Source organism: Rhinolophus sinicus, chromosome X (assembly GCF_036562045.2).
Source record: "Rhinolophus sinicus isolate RSC01 chromosome X, ASM3656204v1, whole genome shotgun sequence".
Taxonomy (NCBI): Eukaryota; Metazoa; Chordata; class Mammalia; order Chiroptera; family Rhinolophidae; genus Rhinolophus; species Rhinolophus sinicus.
Window position 1 is genome coordinate 19109539 of NC_133768.1, and position 15852 is coordinate 19125390.

Below are 15852 nucleotides of genomic sequence, written 5' to 3' on the forward strand. Positions count from 1 at the left end.
CCAGGCTCTTGTGAAGGCTCATTTCAAATAGTTATGAAAGGTAAGACTTTCACCAGAAAGAGCCAGGCTCTGAGGAGTTCAAAAAGAGTTTTCTAAATCCCAGCAGTGTCCCTTTAATTATTAAGAACCAAAGGCTAAGTGGATTCGGGGTACAGAATGTTTTACCCTAAGACCTGGAGTGGGGAAGACATGAAATTGAAAAGGGGGCAGTGTCGTGCCCTCTTGGAAGAAGAGAAGCCCCTCCTGGGGTTGAGGAAAAGAGCCCAGAGTGGGGTTAGCAGGTAAGCAGCAGAAGCCGGAGAATGTGAGCAGGGCCTGTCCCTTGCGCCCCACTCAGGTTCAAACCCCAGAGGCAGGGAAGAGACCTCGTGGAAGACCCAGAGCAGAGGAACTGGCACCCTGTTTACCTCTAGGAACTTTGGGAGGAAATGGTGTCGCAGAGGCCCTGTGCCAACATGGGGAGGCCTCAGGAGAGCCTTCCTCATGATGTGCAGGCCAGACAGGGCCTGGCATAGCTCCCTCCCACGCCTGTGTTTCCCTTACCCTCCAGTAGACTATGGAAGACATTTTTAAAGTTCTCGGGACCCTCTCTAGGAACACTGAAGGTAGTTGAAATTTAAGATTGGTATGACTGCTGAGTGGCACACCTGGAGCACATTTAAAGGAATCCTGCAACAGAGGTGGCAAGGACAGGCCAACAGATGGAGGAAGTGGCTGTCAGAGGGCTGCGATGGGAGTCTGGTAGCCACGGGTGATGGCTGAGTAAGTTTTGATACTCCAAACAAAAGGTCAGCAACAACTACCATGTTTCCCTGAAAATAAGACCTGGCCAGACAATCAACTCTAGTACATCTAGTGCATCTTATGTTATATAAGACCGGGTCTTACATTATAGTAAAATAAGACTGGGTCTTATGTTAATTTTGGCTCCAAAAGATGCATTAGAGCTGATTGTCCAGCTAGGTCTTATTTTCAGGGAAACATGGTAGATCTCCACCCCATGACAGGCCAATATATAAATCCCCAAAACAGATCACCTCAGGAGAAAAAGGCCAAAAGTTGACTCCTCACAATCTAAGTGAAAATCTAGAAGAGTCTGAGTTACTTCAAATGTCAAGCGTGGTTTTTTTTCCTGCAAATGGGGGCTGCTAAGTTCGGTTATAGAAATTAATTTTGTCCCCCTCCCCAGTTGATCCTTCCCCCACAAGAGACCTTCTCCTGGCATTCTCCTGCCTGAGAGTGGCATCTGGCTCCATGTGACATACAGAATTAAGACTCAGCCATCTTGTCCCACCAGTCTCCATCTCTGCTCTCACCTCTATACACCCTATACTACATAAACATGTTCATTTTCTCCAAATATGCTGCATTTCTTCATAAACTCCCGCCGTTGGATACATTTCCCCAGCCGGCTGTAGATGCCCCACCACAGGCTTTTATTTTGGTATAATTATGTCTGTTGCTGCTCCCTCTCATGGGTAGGGCTATGTCTTATTCATCTTTGCATTCCATTTTCCCTCCAATTGTTCCTGGCTTGGGGATGTACTTGGGAGATTCATGGGTTAACCAATGAGAGTCCAAACCATCCAAAGATGGACTGGGCTATGGAGGCAGGGAGCTCCCCATCATGGGAGATGTACAAGTATCAGTTCTACCAGAAGCTGACGGTGATGCCAGGAAGGCAGAGGAGACTAGCTTAGTGACCCTTAGGAGTTCATCCTACCCCAAGAGTCTGAAGGTCCACGAGTACCAGGAAAAGACTGTAGTGGCAGCAGGCTGATGGTGAGGGATGGGGGGACCAACGTGGATTGAGTTCAGGTGGGCCCCAGGAATAGGGGAAGATGGCTCGGATCACAGATGTCAGCAGTGGGGGCAACTCAAGTACAATGTGGGGTGTACAGACTTCTTGAAATCCCTAAATAAATCATACGATCACTCACTAGAGTATCTGTACCATGCGAGATACTGCTTTAATGTATGTAGGAAGGTATGCATGGATGTAACTACAGTGCCTGTAGATGAGATGTATGGTAGAAAGTAAAATACCAGAAAATAAACCAAGCCATTAAAAATCAACTTCTGCACCTACCTTTAGCTAAAATACCAATTCCAGCCCATCCCTTCCTCACACTTCCTTGCTCTGAGATTTTCATAGAGCAATAGGCTGATGGGAGGTTTATGGAAGGTGGTCTGATAAAAGCAGGGGGATGGAGAAGCTGACTAATTCAGGTTACTATCCTGCCCCTCCATCTCAGACATCTCATTTCTAAGGTCAGAAAAGCCATCTGATCCTATAAGAGGATGGAAGTAATTACCTTTTCCCCACCTGTGTTTTCAAGTAATCCAAATGGATATATTCTGGGGAGGCAGGGTATTTAAAAAATCCTGGCAATGACTATTTTAATTCTTAGGTGATTATTTTAAACTCTGTGACATTGACTAAAAACATCAGGTCAGGAAAATGACAAGTATTGGGTAGTGAGTGTACAGCAGAGACTATTTTTCCATTATACATTTGCCCAAAAGAGCACCTACAACTTGTGATTTATATTTGCTTGCCTGTTACAATTAGAGCAAGAGAAATGCAAAATCATAGATACAATTTTAAAGATCTTTCATTCAGATCATAGTCATTCTTAAAACAAGTCAAATGGCAAACCCTTACATGTCTCACTGAGATGTTGCTGGGCTGTGAGGCTATGATGGTTTGTACTCCCTTTATTGCACCGAACCCACAGTATCTCCAAGGAACTGAACCCACAGTATCGCCAAGGTATGCCTGTAATTTTGTGGCCAGCGACTCCTTCAATAAAGGAGTGAGTGAGGGACTCAGAAACAAGATACCAGTTGAATGTAAACCAATTGGATGCAAAGATCCATATAATTCAGACCAAAAGATCACTGCTACATCTAAATAATATGAAGAATTTCACATGATAGAAGTGTGTGCCTAAATTATCTAAATGGCTCCATTCCCCATGTGTTGGGAAGAGCCCTTGCAGACAGAAGGCTTCCATCTTAAGCTAACTCCCCATCATCTTCCATAAAAGCACTCTCTAGACCTAAGCATAAAACCTGAAACAATAACTGCATAGAAGAAAACATAGGTACTAAACTTATGGACCTTGGGTTCAAAGAGCATTTTATGAATTTGACTCCAAAGGCAATGGAAGTAAAAGTGAAAATAAACGAATGGGACTATATCAAACTTAAAAGCTTCTGCACAGCAAAAGAAACCCTCGACAAAATAAAGAGGCAAGCAACCTAATGGGAGAAGATTTTTGCAAACAACGCCTCCAATAAGGGGCTAATATCCAAAATATACAAGGAACTCATACAACTCAACAACAAAAAAACAAACAATACAATTAAAAAATGGGCAGAGGACCTGAATAGACGTTCTCCAAAGAGGTTATACAGATGGCCAACAGATATATGAAAAGATGCTCAACATCACTAATCATCAGAGAAATGCAAATAAAAATCACAATGAGATATTACTTCACACCAGTTAGAATGACTATCATCAACAAGACAAATAATAACAAGTGTTGGAGAGGCTGTGGGGAAAAAGGAACCCTCATACACTGTTGGTGAGAATGTAGGTTGGTGCAGTCGCAATGGAAGGCAGTGTGGAGGTTCCTCAAAAAATTACAAATAGAATTACCATATGACCCAGCAATCCCTCTCCTGGGTATCTACCACCAAAATCTGAAAACATTTAGAGATAAAGACACGTGTGCTCCAATGTTCATTGCAGCTTTGTTTACGGTGGCCAAGACATGGAAACAACCAAAGTGTCCTTCGATAGATGATTGTATAAAGAAGATGTGGTATATATATACACAACAGAATACTACTCTGTCATAAGAAAAGATGAAATAGTGCCATTTGCGACAAAATGGATGGATCTTGAGATTATTATGTAAGCAAAATAAGTCAGCAAAAGTCAAGAACCATATAATTTCACTGATATGTGGGACACAAAACTGAATGCAACAAAGGAACAAGACAAAGAAACAAAAACTCATAGACATAGGCAATAGTTTAATGGTTACCAACGGGTAAGAGGGGATGGGGATGGTAGATGAGAGTAAACGGGGTCAAATATATGGTGATGGTGGGAGAACTGACTCTGGGTAGTGAACACACATGTGATATATAGATGATGTATTACAGAATGGTTCACTTGAAACCTATTAATTTCACTAACCATTGTCACCCCAATGAATTTTAATTAAAACAAAAGAAACTGTGGCACATTTATACAATGGAATATTACTTGGCCATAAAAAATGAAATCTTACCATTTACAACAACATAGATGGATCTAGAGGATACAAAGTATGACAATTAAGTTTGTGAACTTATCCTAGAAAAAGCACGACATACCTCATTGCTGAATATCACTACGGTCACCTTCAAAGTACTCCCCTTGGGAAGCTATGCACTGATGCCAGCGCCTAGTCCACCCTTCAAAGTAATTTTGGAAATCTTTTTCTGGAATGGCCATCAGAGTTGTTGTCATATTACCCTTGATGTACTGAATGTCATCAAAATGACTTCCTTTCAATATTTCCTTTATCTTTAGGTAAAGAAAGAAGTCATTGGGGAACAGATCGGGTGAGTAGGGAGGGTGTTGCAATACAGTTATTTGTTTACTGGCTGAAAACTCCCTCACAGACAGTGCCGTGTGAGCTGGTGCATTGTCGTGATGCAAGAGCCATGAATTGTTGGTGAAAAGTTCAGGTCATCTAACTTTTTCACGCAGCCTTTTCAGCACTTCCAAATAGTAAACTTGGTTAACTGTCCAGTTGGTACAAATTCATAATGAATAATCCCTCTGATATCAAAAAAGATTAGCAACGTCATTGCAACAGTTCGCAAACTTAATTGTCAGACCTTGTATTATGTTAAGTGAAATAAGCCAGATTGAGAAAGACAAATACCATATGATCTCACTTATGTGGAATCTAAAAAACGAAAATAAACGAGCAAACAAAACAGAAATAGACTCATAGATATAGAGAAGAAACTGATGGTTGCTAGATGTAAGGGGGTTGGGGGAAGTGCGAGAAGGTGAAGGGATTAGGAAGTACAAATCAGTAGTCATAAACTAGTCATGGGGATGTGAAATACAGCATAGGGAATATAGTAAATAATGTTGTAAAAACTATGTATGGTGTCAGATGGGTACTGGACTTATCGGGGGAATGACTTCATAAATTATATAAATGCCTAACCACCACGCTGTACACCTAAAACTAATATAAAATAATATTGAATGTCAACTATAATTTATATATATATATAAATATAAATATAAATATAAATATAATTATATATATATATATATATATATATATATATATAGTCATGGGATGTCAAGTACAACATAGGAAATATAGTCAGTGGTATTGTAACAGCTATGTACAGTGTCAGAGGGGTAGTAGACTTGTTGGGGTTATCACTTTGTGAGGGGTGTAACTGTCTAATCACTGTGTTGTTTTGTACACCTGAAACTAATACTAAAAAAAAAAAAAAGATGCAGGAGAAGAGTCAAGAAAGCATGAGTTACGGGTAAACTGGGACAGGAAGGGGAAGAAGAGGAGGTAAATGTCACCAAGGAGCCCTGAGAATCCCACTGAGGCTCGAAACCACAGATCTGTCACAAAGCCCAACAGCAATTCCAGCAGCATAGGAGTAGGAACAGAGAACTTGATGAAGGAATTAACTCCAGGGAGCCTGTAGTAGAAGGAAACTCACCTCTTCCCAGCCCCCCAATAACTCCCTGGAGCTGACCAGAGTCTCTGACCTTAACAGAAGTGCTTAACAACAAATGGGACAACTTCCAAAGCTCAGGCTCTACGTCTGCCCTCCACGACATCACTTAACGGTTTCAGGAAGAAAATATTTTACTTGATTCTACAAATACTTATCCATTCTTTTTTTGCTTCGGCATGTGGTACCTGAAGATATTACAATCATGTGACAGGATGACATACGGCAGAACTGACTTCAAAGACAAGGAATCCAGGTTGTTAATTAGCCAGTTATCTGCCTTCTTCTGGAAGGAACTTTCTTGGGAGTATAAAATAATTTCATTGTGAATGAGAAAAATGATTGCCCTTTAAACAATAGGAATAAAAAAAGAAAAAGAAAAAAAAAATAGGGTCCTGTGATTTTAGTCTGATGAACTCTAAACTCTAGCCTCAAACCGAAAGTTGAGTACTTTGGGGCTAGGTTAATTCCTGTATAAGTAACCTAACTGGTGTCTGTGCCATTTAGCACATGTCAACAGAGGGTTGTAGAGGCTACTTGGGAGACATCTGAAATTCCAATACCTTATATGTCTACGCTGCAGAACTAGGGCAGATATCTCATTAAACGTGATTATTGTGCCACGGTGGACAGGGGAGCCCAGGAGCACACCTCACCTGCTTCCTTTATATGCTTATAAACATCGTCAGAGCCAGCAGAAGAATATGGAATGTCATCATGGGCCACAAAGTCAATCTGTTGGAAAGAGAAAGAGTGACATCACCACTGGCATGGACGTGCATGACTGTGATCTGAAAATGCCTTTTTGAAACAAAGCAGCTGTAATAAAGCAGTTGAAATAAGCAGTTTTATAATGCGGATTGGAATCCTTAACTGAAAGGTATTTCCAGTTCTCTCCATTTCCATGAGATAATGGGAACTAATTTGGTTTCTGTCCTTTGCTGGTCCCTCTTTCTCTCCTACCTCTGGCAGTAGGTTTTCTTGGCCTTCTGTTTTCCCACACTTGGCCTCTAAACTTTGTCCTTCAGAGAATTCATTCATTCTTCAGATTTGAGTCACCCCTGCTATGATGAGGAGCCCAAGTCGCCATTTGCTGTTCCATTGATGGCAATAGGCCCTCACACTTAAGTCAGATCTTATATCGTGGGAATGAGTTTAGTCTGATAAATGAATTTAGTCTCATTCCACATTTTCACAATCACCTTGTGAGGTAGGCAGGCCACACATTACTCTTTCAATTGGGACATAAATCTGCTGAAACTGGAAAACTTGTCAGATTTGCCCAAACTTTCTCTTTCACCACCCCTTGCTGTCACATTGAAAATCCACCTGTCTGGAATTTAATTCATCATGAAAACTGGTGCCTGCTTCCAGTGGCACCTCCACTTTCCCAGTTCATCTAGCCCCAAACACCTTGGAATTGGCCTCACTTCCTCTCCATCGCTATTATATTATTCTAGGGTCCTGTCACCTGGATTATTGATACCAACTTGTACCTGACCTTCCTCACTGCAGAGTCTCTCCTCCCCAAGCCATCCTTCTGTCACATGGGGGATCCTCCTTGAACAGAATTTTCTTCTTGTCATCCTGGTACCTCCTGAAATAGTTCCCTGTTTCCTACTACATCAAGTAAAATCTTCTCACCTAACTTTCAAAGGCCTTTGTAACACAGCTTTACTGCACCTCAAGAGGTAATTTTGAGTAGCAGTTTAACTTGCCTGGGTATGATCCCTGCCCCACCACTTACTTGCTATGTAAGTTATAAATTGGCGGCAAAGATTAAATCAGGATTTGTCAACCTCAGTAGCAGTGGTATTCTGAGCTGGTAATTCCTTTGGGGGGTTCTGCACTGTAGGATGTTTAGCAGCACCCTGGTATTTACCCACTAGATGCCAGTAGCACCCCTCCAGTTGTGACAGCCAAAAATGTTTCCAGACATTGCCAAATGTCCGTTGTAGACAAACTTTCCCTCACTTGAGAATCACTGGATTTAATGATATAATTATGTAAAAGTGCTTAAAAATAATAACAGGTATACAGTAAGTACTCAATAAATGCTAGTTATTATTAATTCTATTCTTAGTACTCAAACTTAGATCTGCCTCCTCTCCAATGTATAATAATAACAATAACAAGAACTTCTCAGGGTGGCCATGAAAGTGAATGCAATTTGTACAAGAGCAAAACACTTAGCACAGTGCTGGGCACATGGTAAATACTCAGTAAGTGGCAGCCATCATTACCATCATGAGTTTCCCATAATGCCTAGCACAAGTTGACTACACAATAGATGCTTAGTGAAAATGTGTTAGTGATTGCCGAAAGTAAATCATATTGTAGTCCTTCTTTTTTCTTTTTATTCTTGCTGGGAAATTGTCCCCTCTGCTATTACCCATGCACATTTATCAGTATTCTCTATTCTCTTCTGTACTGTGAATTTAAAAATAGAAAAGAAAACTCTTAGAACAGCTTAATCTTATTTTTTTGTACTGTTCATAAAAGGAAAGAATAGCTCCTAATGTGGGACTTGTAGGGAGATACAAAGCACATAATTTGATGCAGATCAAAAGAATTTCTCATGTTTTCAACTAATAAAAATCTTATATCAGTAGGAGTCTCAGGGTCACAAAATCATAGATATAAAGTTTTTTCCTTAAAGGCTGACCCTTGCCCTTCTGGATAAGATGTGTGTTCATCTGTTCCATGAAAAATCATGCCTGTGAATCTATAAGCACAAATAATGATGATGATGACATTTTTGGAGCTCTTGCTATGGGCCAACCAGTGTTCCAAGGGTTTCACTTAGATGATCTCATTAGATCCTCATGAGGAACAGTCCCATGAGTAAAGCACCAATATCACCCCATTTTACAGTTTAGGTGAGTGAGTTCAATATTTTGCTCAAGGTTAGGAAGGGATAGAGGCTGCACTTGGATCTTGGTGGTCTCGCTCCGGAGCCCACAATGAAGTGAGAGGCTCTCAGTCCCCAGGCTGGGGCAGAAGAGAGGTGCTACATCAAGTGCCATCACATGTTGGTTCCTGAAGTTACCTCTTTAGGAAATTGGAAGAGTCTTGGGGCTTTCTGGGTATTGGCTGCAGAGCCAGGCTCCCTAATTCTGCTACTTAGAGACCATGGAAGAATAAGTACCTTGTGTTTTTCCAGAAACTCTGGTGTGAGTGTCCATGGAGCATCTCTGATGACTTCATCTACATAGCGACAGTGTCTGAGAGCTTCATATCTCTCTGCTTCATTCATCACGGTGAAACCTTTGAATTTGTGGGTGAGATCATCACTGCAGACTAAAACAGGCAAAAGTATTAAGTGCTGTCAGCTGGCCCAGGCCCTGCTCACAGCCATCCCAGTACAGGCATGGCTTCTTTAAAAGGAACTCAGCCTTGCTAGGTGCTTAGCATAATTGAACTCAGGTGGTTTTTTTTATTATTTTTATTGGGGAATATTGGGGAACAGTGTGTTTTCCCAGGACGCATCAGCTCCAAGTCGTGTCAAGTTCTCAATCTAGTTGTGGAGGGCGCAGCTCACTGGCCCATGTGGGAATCGAACCGGTGACCTTGGTGTTATGAGCACTGCGCTCTAGCCAACTGAGCCAACCAGCCACCCCTTGAACTCCATTTTTTACAGGAACAAAGGATCAGGAAAATGAAGCAAGCGGAAATCTACCGGCAATTCAGAATTTCATTTCAGTGCTAATTATAACTGCATTCTCTACTGTGGCTTTTATTAACATTATTCTCCACACGACCTAATGTGACTTTCATGTCTTTTTATTTCCCTATCTCACCCTTCAGTGAAAATTACTATTAAGAAATAAAATGATCAAATGAAGAGACAGAGAAGGAAGAAACAGAGAGAGAGAGAGAAGAGAGAAGAGAGAAGAGAGGAACCAAGGGGCCTGAATTATAGAAGGTTTGAACCATCAGTTCCAATTCCTTTACTAGTTCATTGTACTTAGTAACCCAAGTGTGATTCACATGCATGCATATATGTCTGTGTGCACACACACACACACACTTCTGTTCCCTGGATTGAGGTCTAGTCACTACACAGCCAGCCACACAGTCAAGAGGATAAAGTCTTGAAATAGAAGATCTGCTCTAGCCAAGTTCATCCTTCACACATTTCTTCTCCTCTCTAGATCTCGGGTTACTGAACCCTCAGATGGGGATAATAATATCCTCCACTCTTAGCCATAGAAAGGATTTTTGAGGAAAGTGCTTCGAAATAAATGGAACAACATATATTATTCATTATCTTCTCCAGAATATATATATATATATATATATATATATATATATATATATATATATATATATATATTTTTTTTTTTTTTTTGGCAAAGGCAGCTTTCTGGAGCCTTCCTACACGTCAGGAATACACGCCATTGTGGGTACAGCCCCTGTTTGCCAGTATCCTGGTGAGGGTCATGCAGCAGAGGATCAGACCCCGACTGCTTCTTAAGACGGGTTGTTTTGTTCTTTAAGGTATTATGTATACACAATACACGTACAAATTTTAAATGTACGAGGTATTTTTTAAAAACAAAACTACGATCATTTTCTTGGAACCAAATCTGGCCACAGAGTCAGGACAGCCAACACCACACCCGGCATCCTTGGAGAACCCCCTATTGCAGCCCTCACACACCCTGCACCCAAACCATCAGCAAAACTGCTGGCTGTGCCTTCACTTGCAGCTAGAAGCCACGTTCTTCTCACCACCTTCACGGCTCCCTTCCCAGCCCATTCACCATTCTCTCCCATGGATTACTGCAGTGGCCTCCTCACTGGTCTCCTGATTCTGATCTTGCCCACCCCCACCAGCTTGTTCTCATCGGCCAGAATGATCCCATTAAAACCTGTCAGACTGCCATTCCCAGGCTCCCATCTCCCTCAGAGTAAAAGCCAAAGTCCTCCCGTGGCCTACAGGCTCCTACAAGATCCACACCTCCACCCATTACTTGACTCTGACTGAATCTCCTATCTCGTCCCAGCCCCTGACCTCCTGCGGTTTCCTGAATCCACCAGGAATGCTCCTCCTTTCAGGGCTTTGCACTTCCTGTTCCCAAGCATGGAACAGTTGTGCTCCAAATATCCATAGGGCTCACTCCCTCTCCTTTCCTATAAGTCTTCCCCGACCACTCTATTCTGAATTGCAATCCCACCACCACCACTGGCAGTCCCCCTCCCCTCCCCACTTTACTTCTTGCCGTGGCACTCGTCAAAATATAATTGTCTTAATTTTGTTCATGGTTGGTGACCCTCTACTAAAATATAAACTCCCCGAGGACAGCGACTTTGGTCTGGTTCATTTTCTGATAGCCCATAGTGGCCTCTTAACAAATATTTATTGAATGAATTAATACTGCCTGATATATATGGATGCTCAATAAGTGTTTACTATGATTTAAAATAATAGATGTATATTTATCTATAGGCACATTTCAACACCATACATGCAAATAAGAGAATAGTGTGTCTCTAGATACATACGTGTATGCCCATCTACCTCCTACACATACTTCCTGAGATGCTGTATAGACATACGTAGAATACAATACATTAGAGAAAACAGTGTAGTGGTTTACACATTTCCAAAACACCATCAACCATGTGGCTGGCTCGAAAACTTTGATGAGTATCAGAATCACCTAAGGAGCTTGTTAAATATAAAGATGCCTGGGCTCCCGTTCCCAAGATTTTGATTCAGTGGGTGGCCATGGTCTGAATGTCTCCCCCCGCCTCAAATTCATATATTGAAATCTTAACTCCCAAGGTAATGATATTCGGAGGTGGGACTTTGGAAAGTCATGAGGCTGCAACTCTCATGAATAGGATAAGTGCCTTATAAAAGAAGTTCCAGAGGGCTCCCTAGCACCTTCCACCATGTACGAGAATAGCGAGAAGACACAAACTACCATGTTTCCCTGAAAATAAGACCGGGTCTTATATTAATTTTTGCTCCAAAAGATGCATTAGGGCTTATGTTCAGGGGATGTCATCCTGAAAATCATGCTAGGGCTTATTTTCATTAGGTCTTATTTTCGGGGAAACAGGGTATGAATTGGGAAGAGGGCCCTCACCAGAAGTAGATCATGTTAGCGCCTTGACCTTGGACTTCCCAGACTCCAGAACTGTGAGAAATAAACTGCTGTTGTTAAGTTACCCAGTCTGTGGTATTTTGTTATAGCACCCTGAACGGACTAAGACAGTGGGTCTGGGGTAGGGCCCAGGAAGCTTTATTTCTGACAAGTTTCAGGGAAGATTCTGATACATACAACATTGGAAAGCCCCTGAAGCATATTATGAACATCATGAGTAAAAGCCCAGCCTGTTTTTGAATCAACCATCACACCCAGCTGTTGGGGGGTGGGGAGGAGGCAGGGAGTAGGGCCATAATAACTACCTGTATGTTATGTATTGATTCACTGACTGTGTTAGCTTTGACTCCATAAATTGGAATTATTTATGGGCCAAGCTATACAATTTACAAATCGATCTAAGACTTTAAATGTTCTTTTAGGACTTTACTAAAACACTACCTCAAGAATTATACCGAGCAGAAATGGATTTCAGGTCCATCAATTTTCTATTTTAAACAGCACAAAACTAGGCCGAACCATATTTGAACCTGCACCTGAGCAATTTGGTATAACTTCTAGATGCCCGAGATAATGGCCTCCTAACAGAGCACAGAGCAAACAAACATCCTGTTTATGCCAATGCAGGATCCTATTTTCATATCCCAGGGGTGGCCTCAAGAAGCAGCTGAACATGCTGACCAGTTATTGTCTAAACATTAATTACGCCAAAGCAGCACTGTTGTTCTTGAGTCTTGGCAAATGCATTCTGACAACCAGATGGAGAACTCTAAGCAATGGTGTTCCATGGATGAATTCACTGAGCTGTCAGGGATCTCATGCTGCAGCTAAACTATCCTGGCAGCTCACTGTGCTCGAAATAAAATGTTACTGGTATCCCTACACTAATCAGGGGAATCACTTTGTAAGTGACATAAATGTCTAATCACTGCGTTGTAAACCTGAAACAAATACAATATTGTATGTCAACTGTAATTGAAAAAAATTTTTTTAAATAAAAATATATAACCAGTTCCTTGCAGGAGAGAAAATATAACATAGGGGTTGAACTTTGGAGCCCAGCAGATTTAGCTTCTAATCCCTGCTCTGCTACTTACTACTGGAAAAGTTACTCAAACTCTGTAAGTCTTTTAAAGACAGTTGCCTGTCTTTAAAACATGGTGAAGTTTTTGGGGTGGCCGGTTGGCTCAGCTGGGTAGAGCGCAGTGCTCATAACACCAAGGTCACCGGTTCGATTCCCACATGGGCCAGTGAGCTGCGCCCTCCACAATTAGATTGAAAACAACGACTTGACTTGGAGCTGATGGGTCCTGGAAAAACACACTGTTCCCCAATATTCCCCAATAAAAAAACCCAAAACCATGGTGACATTTTGAGAATTAAATTTGATCATCTGTATGAGTAGACAGCAATGCCCAGTAACGTTTTTCCATTTATTAATAGTAGTAGAAATATAGGAGCATTTATGGCAATATTCATTTATGTTTTGGGCTCTGTCTTTTCCCTGCCGCTGCCACTCCAAGCAAGGGCCCTGCCTCTTGGTACAAACTCCGCCACAGAAGCTGTGAAGTTCAACTTGCTGGTAGACAGCCTCCCCTTCTGGCTACTGTTTCCCAGAAGCCAGAGATCCTTGGGGGAATTCTGTAACAAAGAAGACAGCGAGAGAAGATTCCTCCAAACAAGGAAGAGCCCAAAGTTCTGAGGAGCCCACAATCAGCAGGGGCCAGAGGGAGAGACTCTGGGGACGAGGGACATGCTGCCCTGGGCTCTGGGGTTCCACCTGGGCACAGGTGCCTCACCTTGCATAGGTGCAATGGATCGGTTCCCATTTAATAATTAGAGGCTAGATGATGAGGGCGGTACAAAAACAGTGCTGGGCCGAAGACTGGAAGCCCCTCTCCTGTTTCTGTAAACCATTTGGAATCTTATTTGACTCTGGGGAGCTGAAGAGAGCCCAGAAAGGGCTGAAACTGAATTTCCCGCCAGTCAGGCAAAATGGAGTCTTTGAGGACTATTTCATTTCAATTAAAATACAATAGAGCATGAACCCACATTTATGAGGTAATATTTATGTTTACTATAGTAGGAGTAGTATTATGTTTATTGTTTTTTAAATTCCCCTCCTGTGAGGCAGAAGGGTACTGGTGACTCATATCCTTAAACAAATTTTTTTAGGGAAAAAACTGTGACATAAATTTTAATTTCTTGACTTATTTTTAAATGACTGAGCTTTTAAATTAAAATGGAGAAAAAAGAACATTACAACTAGATAGTTTTAATTCACTAAAATAATACCAGCAATGTAAGCTGGCATCAAAGAATTTTCAAATTATTACTGGCTACATGCTTAAAAATTAGAAATGCAGGTATTTTAATTACAGTGCAAAATCATGGCAGTTTATGGTGTCTGTTACTGCCTAAGGTAGAGAAGTAGATGGTAGTACCTTCAGTTATCACAGTTTCTGGTCTTTGAATCAATTATTTCTGCCAAATACCAAGTATTTGAAGCAAGTACCTGTCCATGAACTTGCCCTGTCCATGAACTTGCCCGGACCAGAGTAGTTTCATGAGCTAAGCCCTTGCTCAACCCAGGGGAATTCCTACAACAAACTTAACTGTAGATGTAAGGGGGCCCATAATTAATATAGCAGTTTCTTTCAACTTACAGTATTTTATTTGCTAACTACACACATAATATCAAGAGACAGCCTTTCAAGGAACAGCACAGAATACCTATTCATAAAGGGCTCCCTGGGGCGGCTGGTTAGCTCACGTAATTAGAGCATGGTGCTGGTAGCACCAAGGTTGCCAGTTCGATCCCCGCATGGGTCACTGTGAGCTGCGCCCTCCTTTAAAAAAGGTGGGGGGAGGGCTCCCTAACTTTCTTCACCATAGAATTGTCTGTCATTAAGTTGGTTTGTAATAGGAAAGATAGTCTAAGGCAATGGCCTTCAAACTAGGGCACACATACTCCTGGGGATACACGAAGACTTTTCAAAAGGTATCTGAGCACAGGGAGCGTTAAAGGAATTAATTTCCAGATCCTCAACTTCCAAGGGTACCCTTTCCTAAAATTAATGAGCCCCCAAAAGCCTCTATGTCCAAAACGAACTTCACTTTACTAAAGAAAGGCACCATCCAAATCTTATTCTCTTGCATTGCAAGGGGCGGGGAGTTAAGACTTAAGGCCAAGCACACGGAAACCTCATTTAATGACTATTCAAAGCACCACAAATCTATAAAAGCTTCCTGTAATTCCCTCTCTTGCACACATTTCTGTTACAGGGGAAGCTGTGTGTTAGAAACGAAATTTGGTAGTGTGGGGAATGAGGGAAATTTTTGCCTAACTTTGCCTCTTTTTTCTCCCAACTATTGTCAACGGACAAGGATCTTGAGAGATACGGCCCAGGAATTCAAAGCAAAAAAGAGCATTGGAAAGAATCAGTGAATGCTAAAAATGGCTTTTTCATGTAGTTAAGGGTAAGCATTTTCCCAGCTAGTCTCAATACTCATATTGAATCCTAAAAATGCCTTTTCTCTTTTATTTAAGAGTAAGCATTTTTCCCAGCTATTCACTGCAAAATCACTTTAATAGCCAAAGCTGTATGGGCTGCTACGGCTGCTTCTTAGAAATATAACGGGAATATTTTCTGGAATTATCAAAGTTTTCAAAATACATTGGAATAAACACACGGATAAAAGATTTATGTGAATTTTCAAAAAAATTTCATATGCATTATTTAAAAAGGAAGTTAAGAATTTATTTTATCAACTCACATCATAAAATCTTTACTCCATTTATAGATAATTCTGATCCCATATATCTTCTAAAACATTTATTATTTTCTACCTCCTCATAACGAAAAATGTCTACTGCCAGACAAATTATCTTTTAGTGCTATATTTGTTTTCTATCCTTAAATACATAGGAAAAGTATAACAATGGTGTCTGATA

At 41.3% G+C, this 15852-nt stretch overlaps 1 protein-coding gene across 4 annotated transcripts in view; it reads right to left on the reverse strand.

The window, feature by feature from the left end:
* The window catches only part of PCYT1B (phosphate cytidylyltransferase 1B, choline), a 115824-nt gene that overhangs the window by 36646 nt on the left and 63326 nt on the right, over positions 1-15852 (reverse strand). For all 4 annotated transcript variants that reach the window (XM_019757054.2, XM_019757055.2, XM_074324221.1 and 1 more), the window contains 2 exons: positions 8930-9081; positions 6438-6516 (listed from right to left, as the gene is read on the reverse strand). In XM_019757054.2, coding sequence (XP_019612613.1) covers positions 6438-6516; positions 8930-9081 — 231 coding nt within the window. The remainder of the gene's footprint in view (positions 1-6437; positions 6517-8929; positions 9082-15852) is intronic.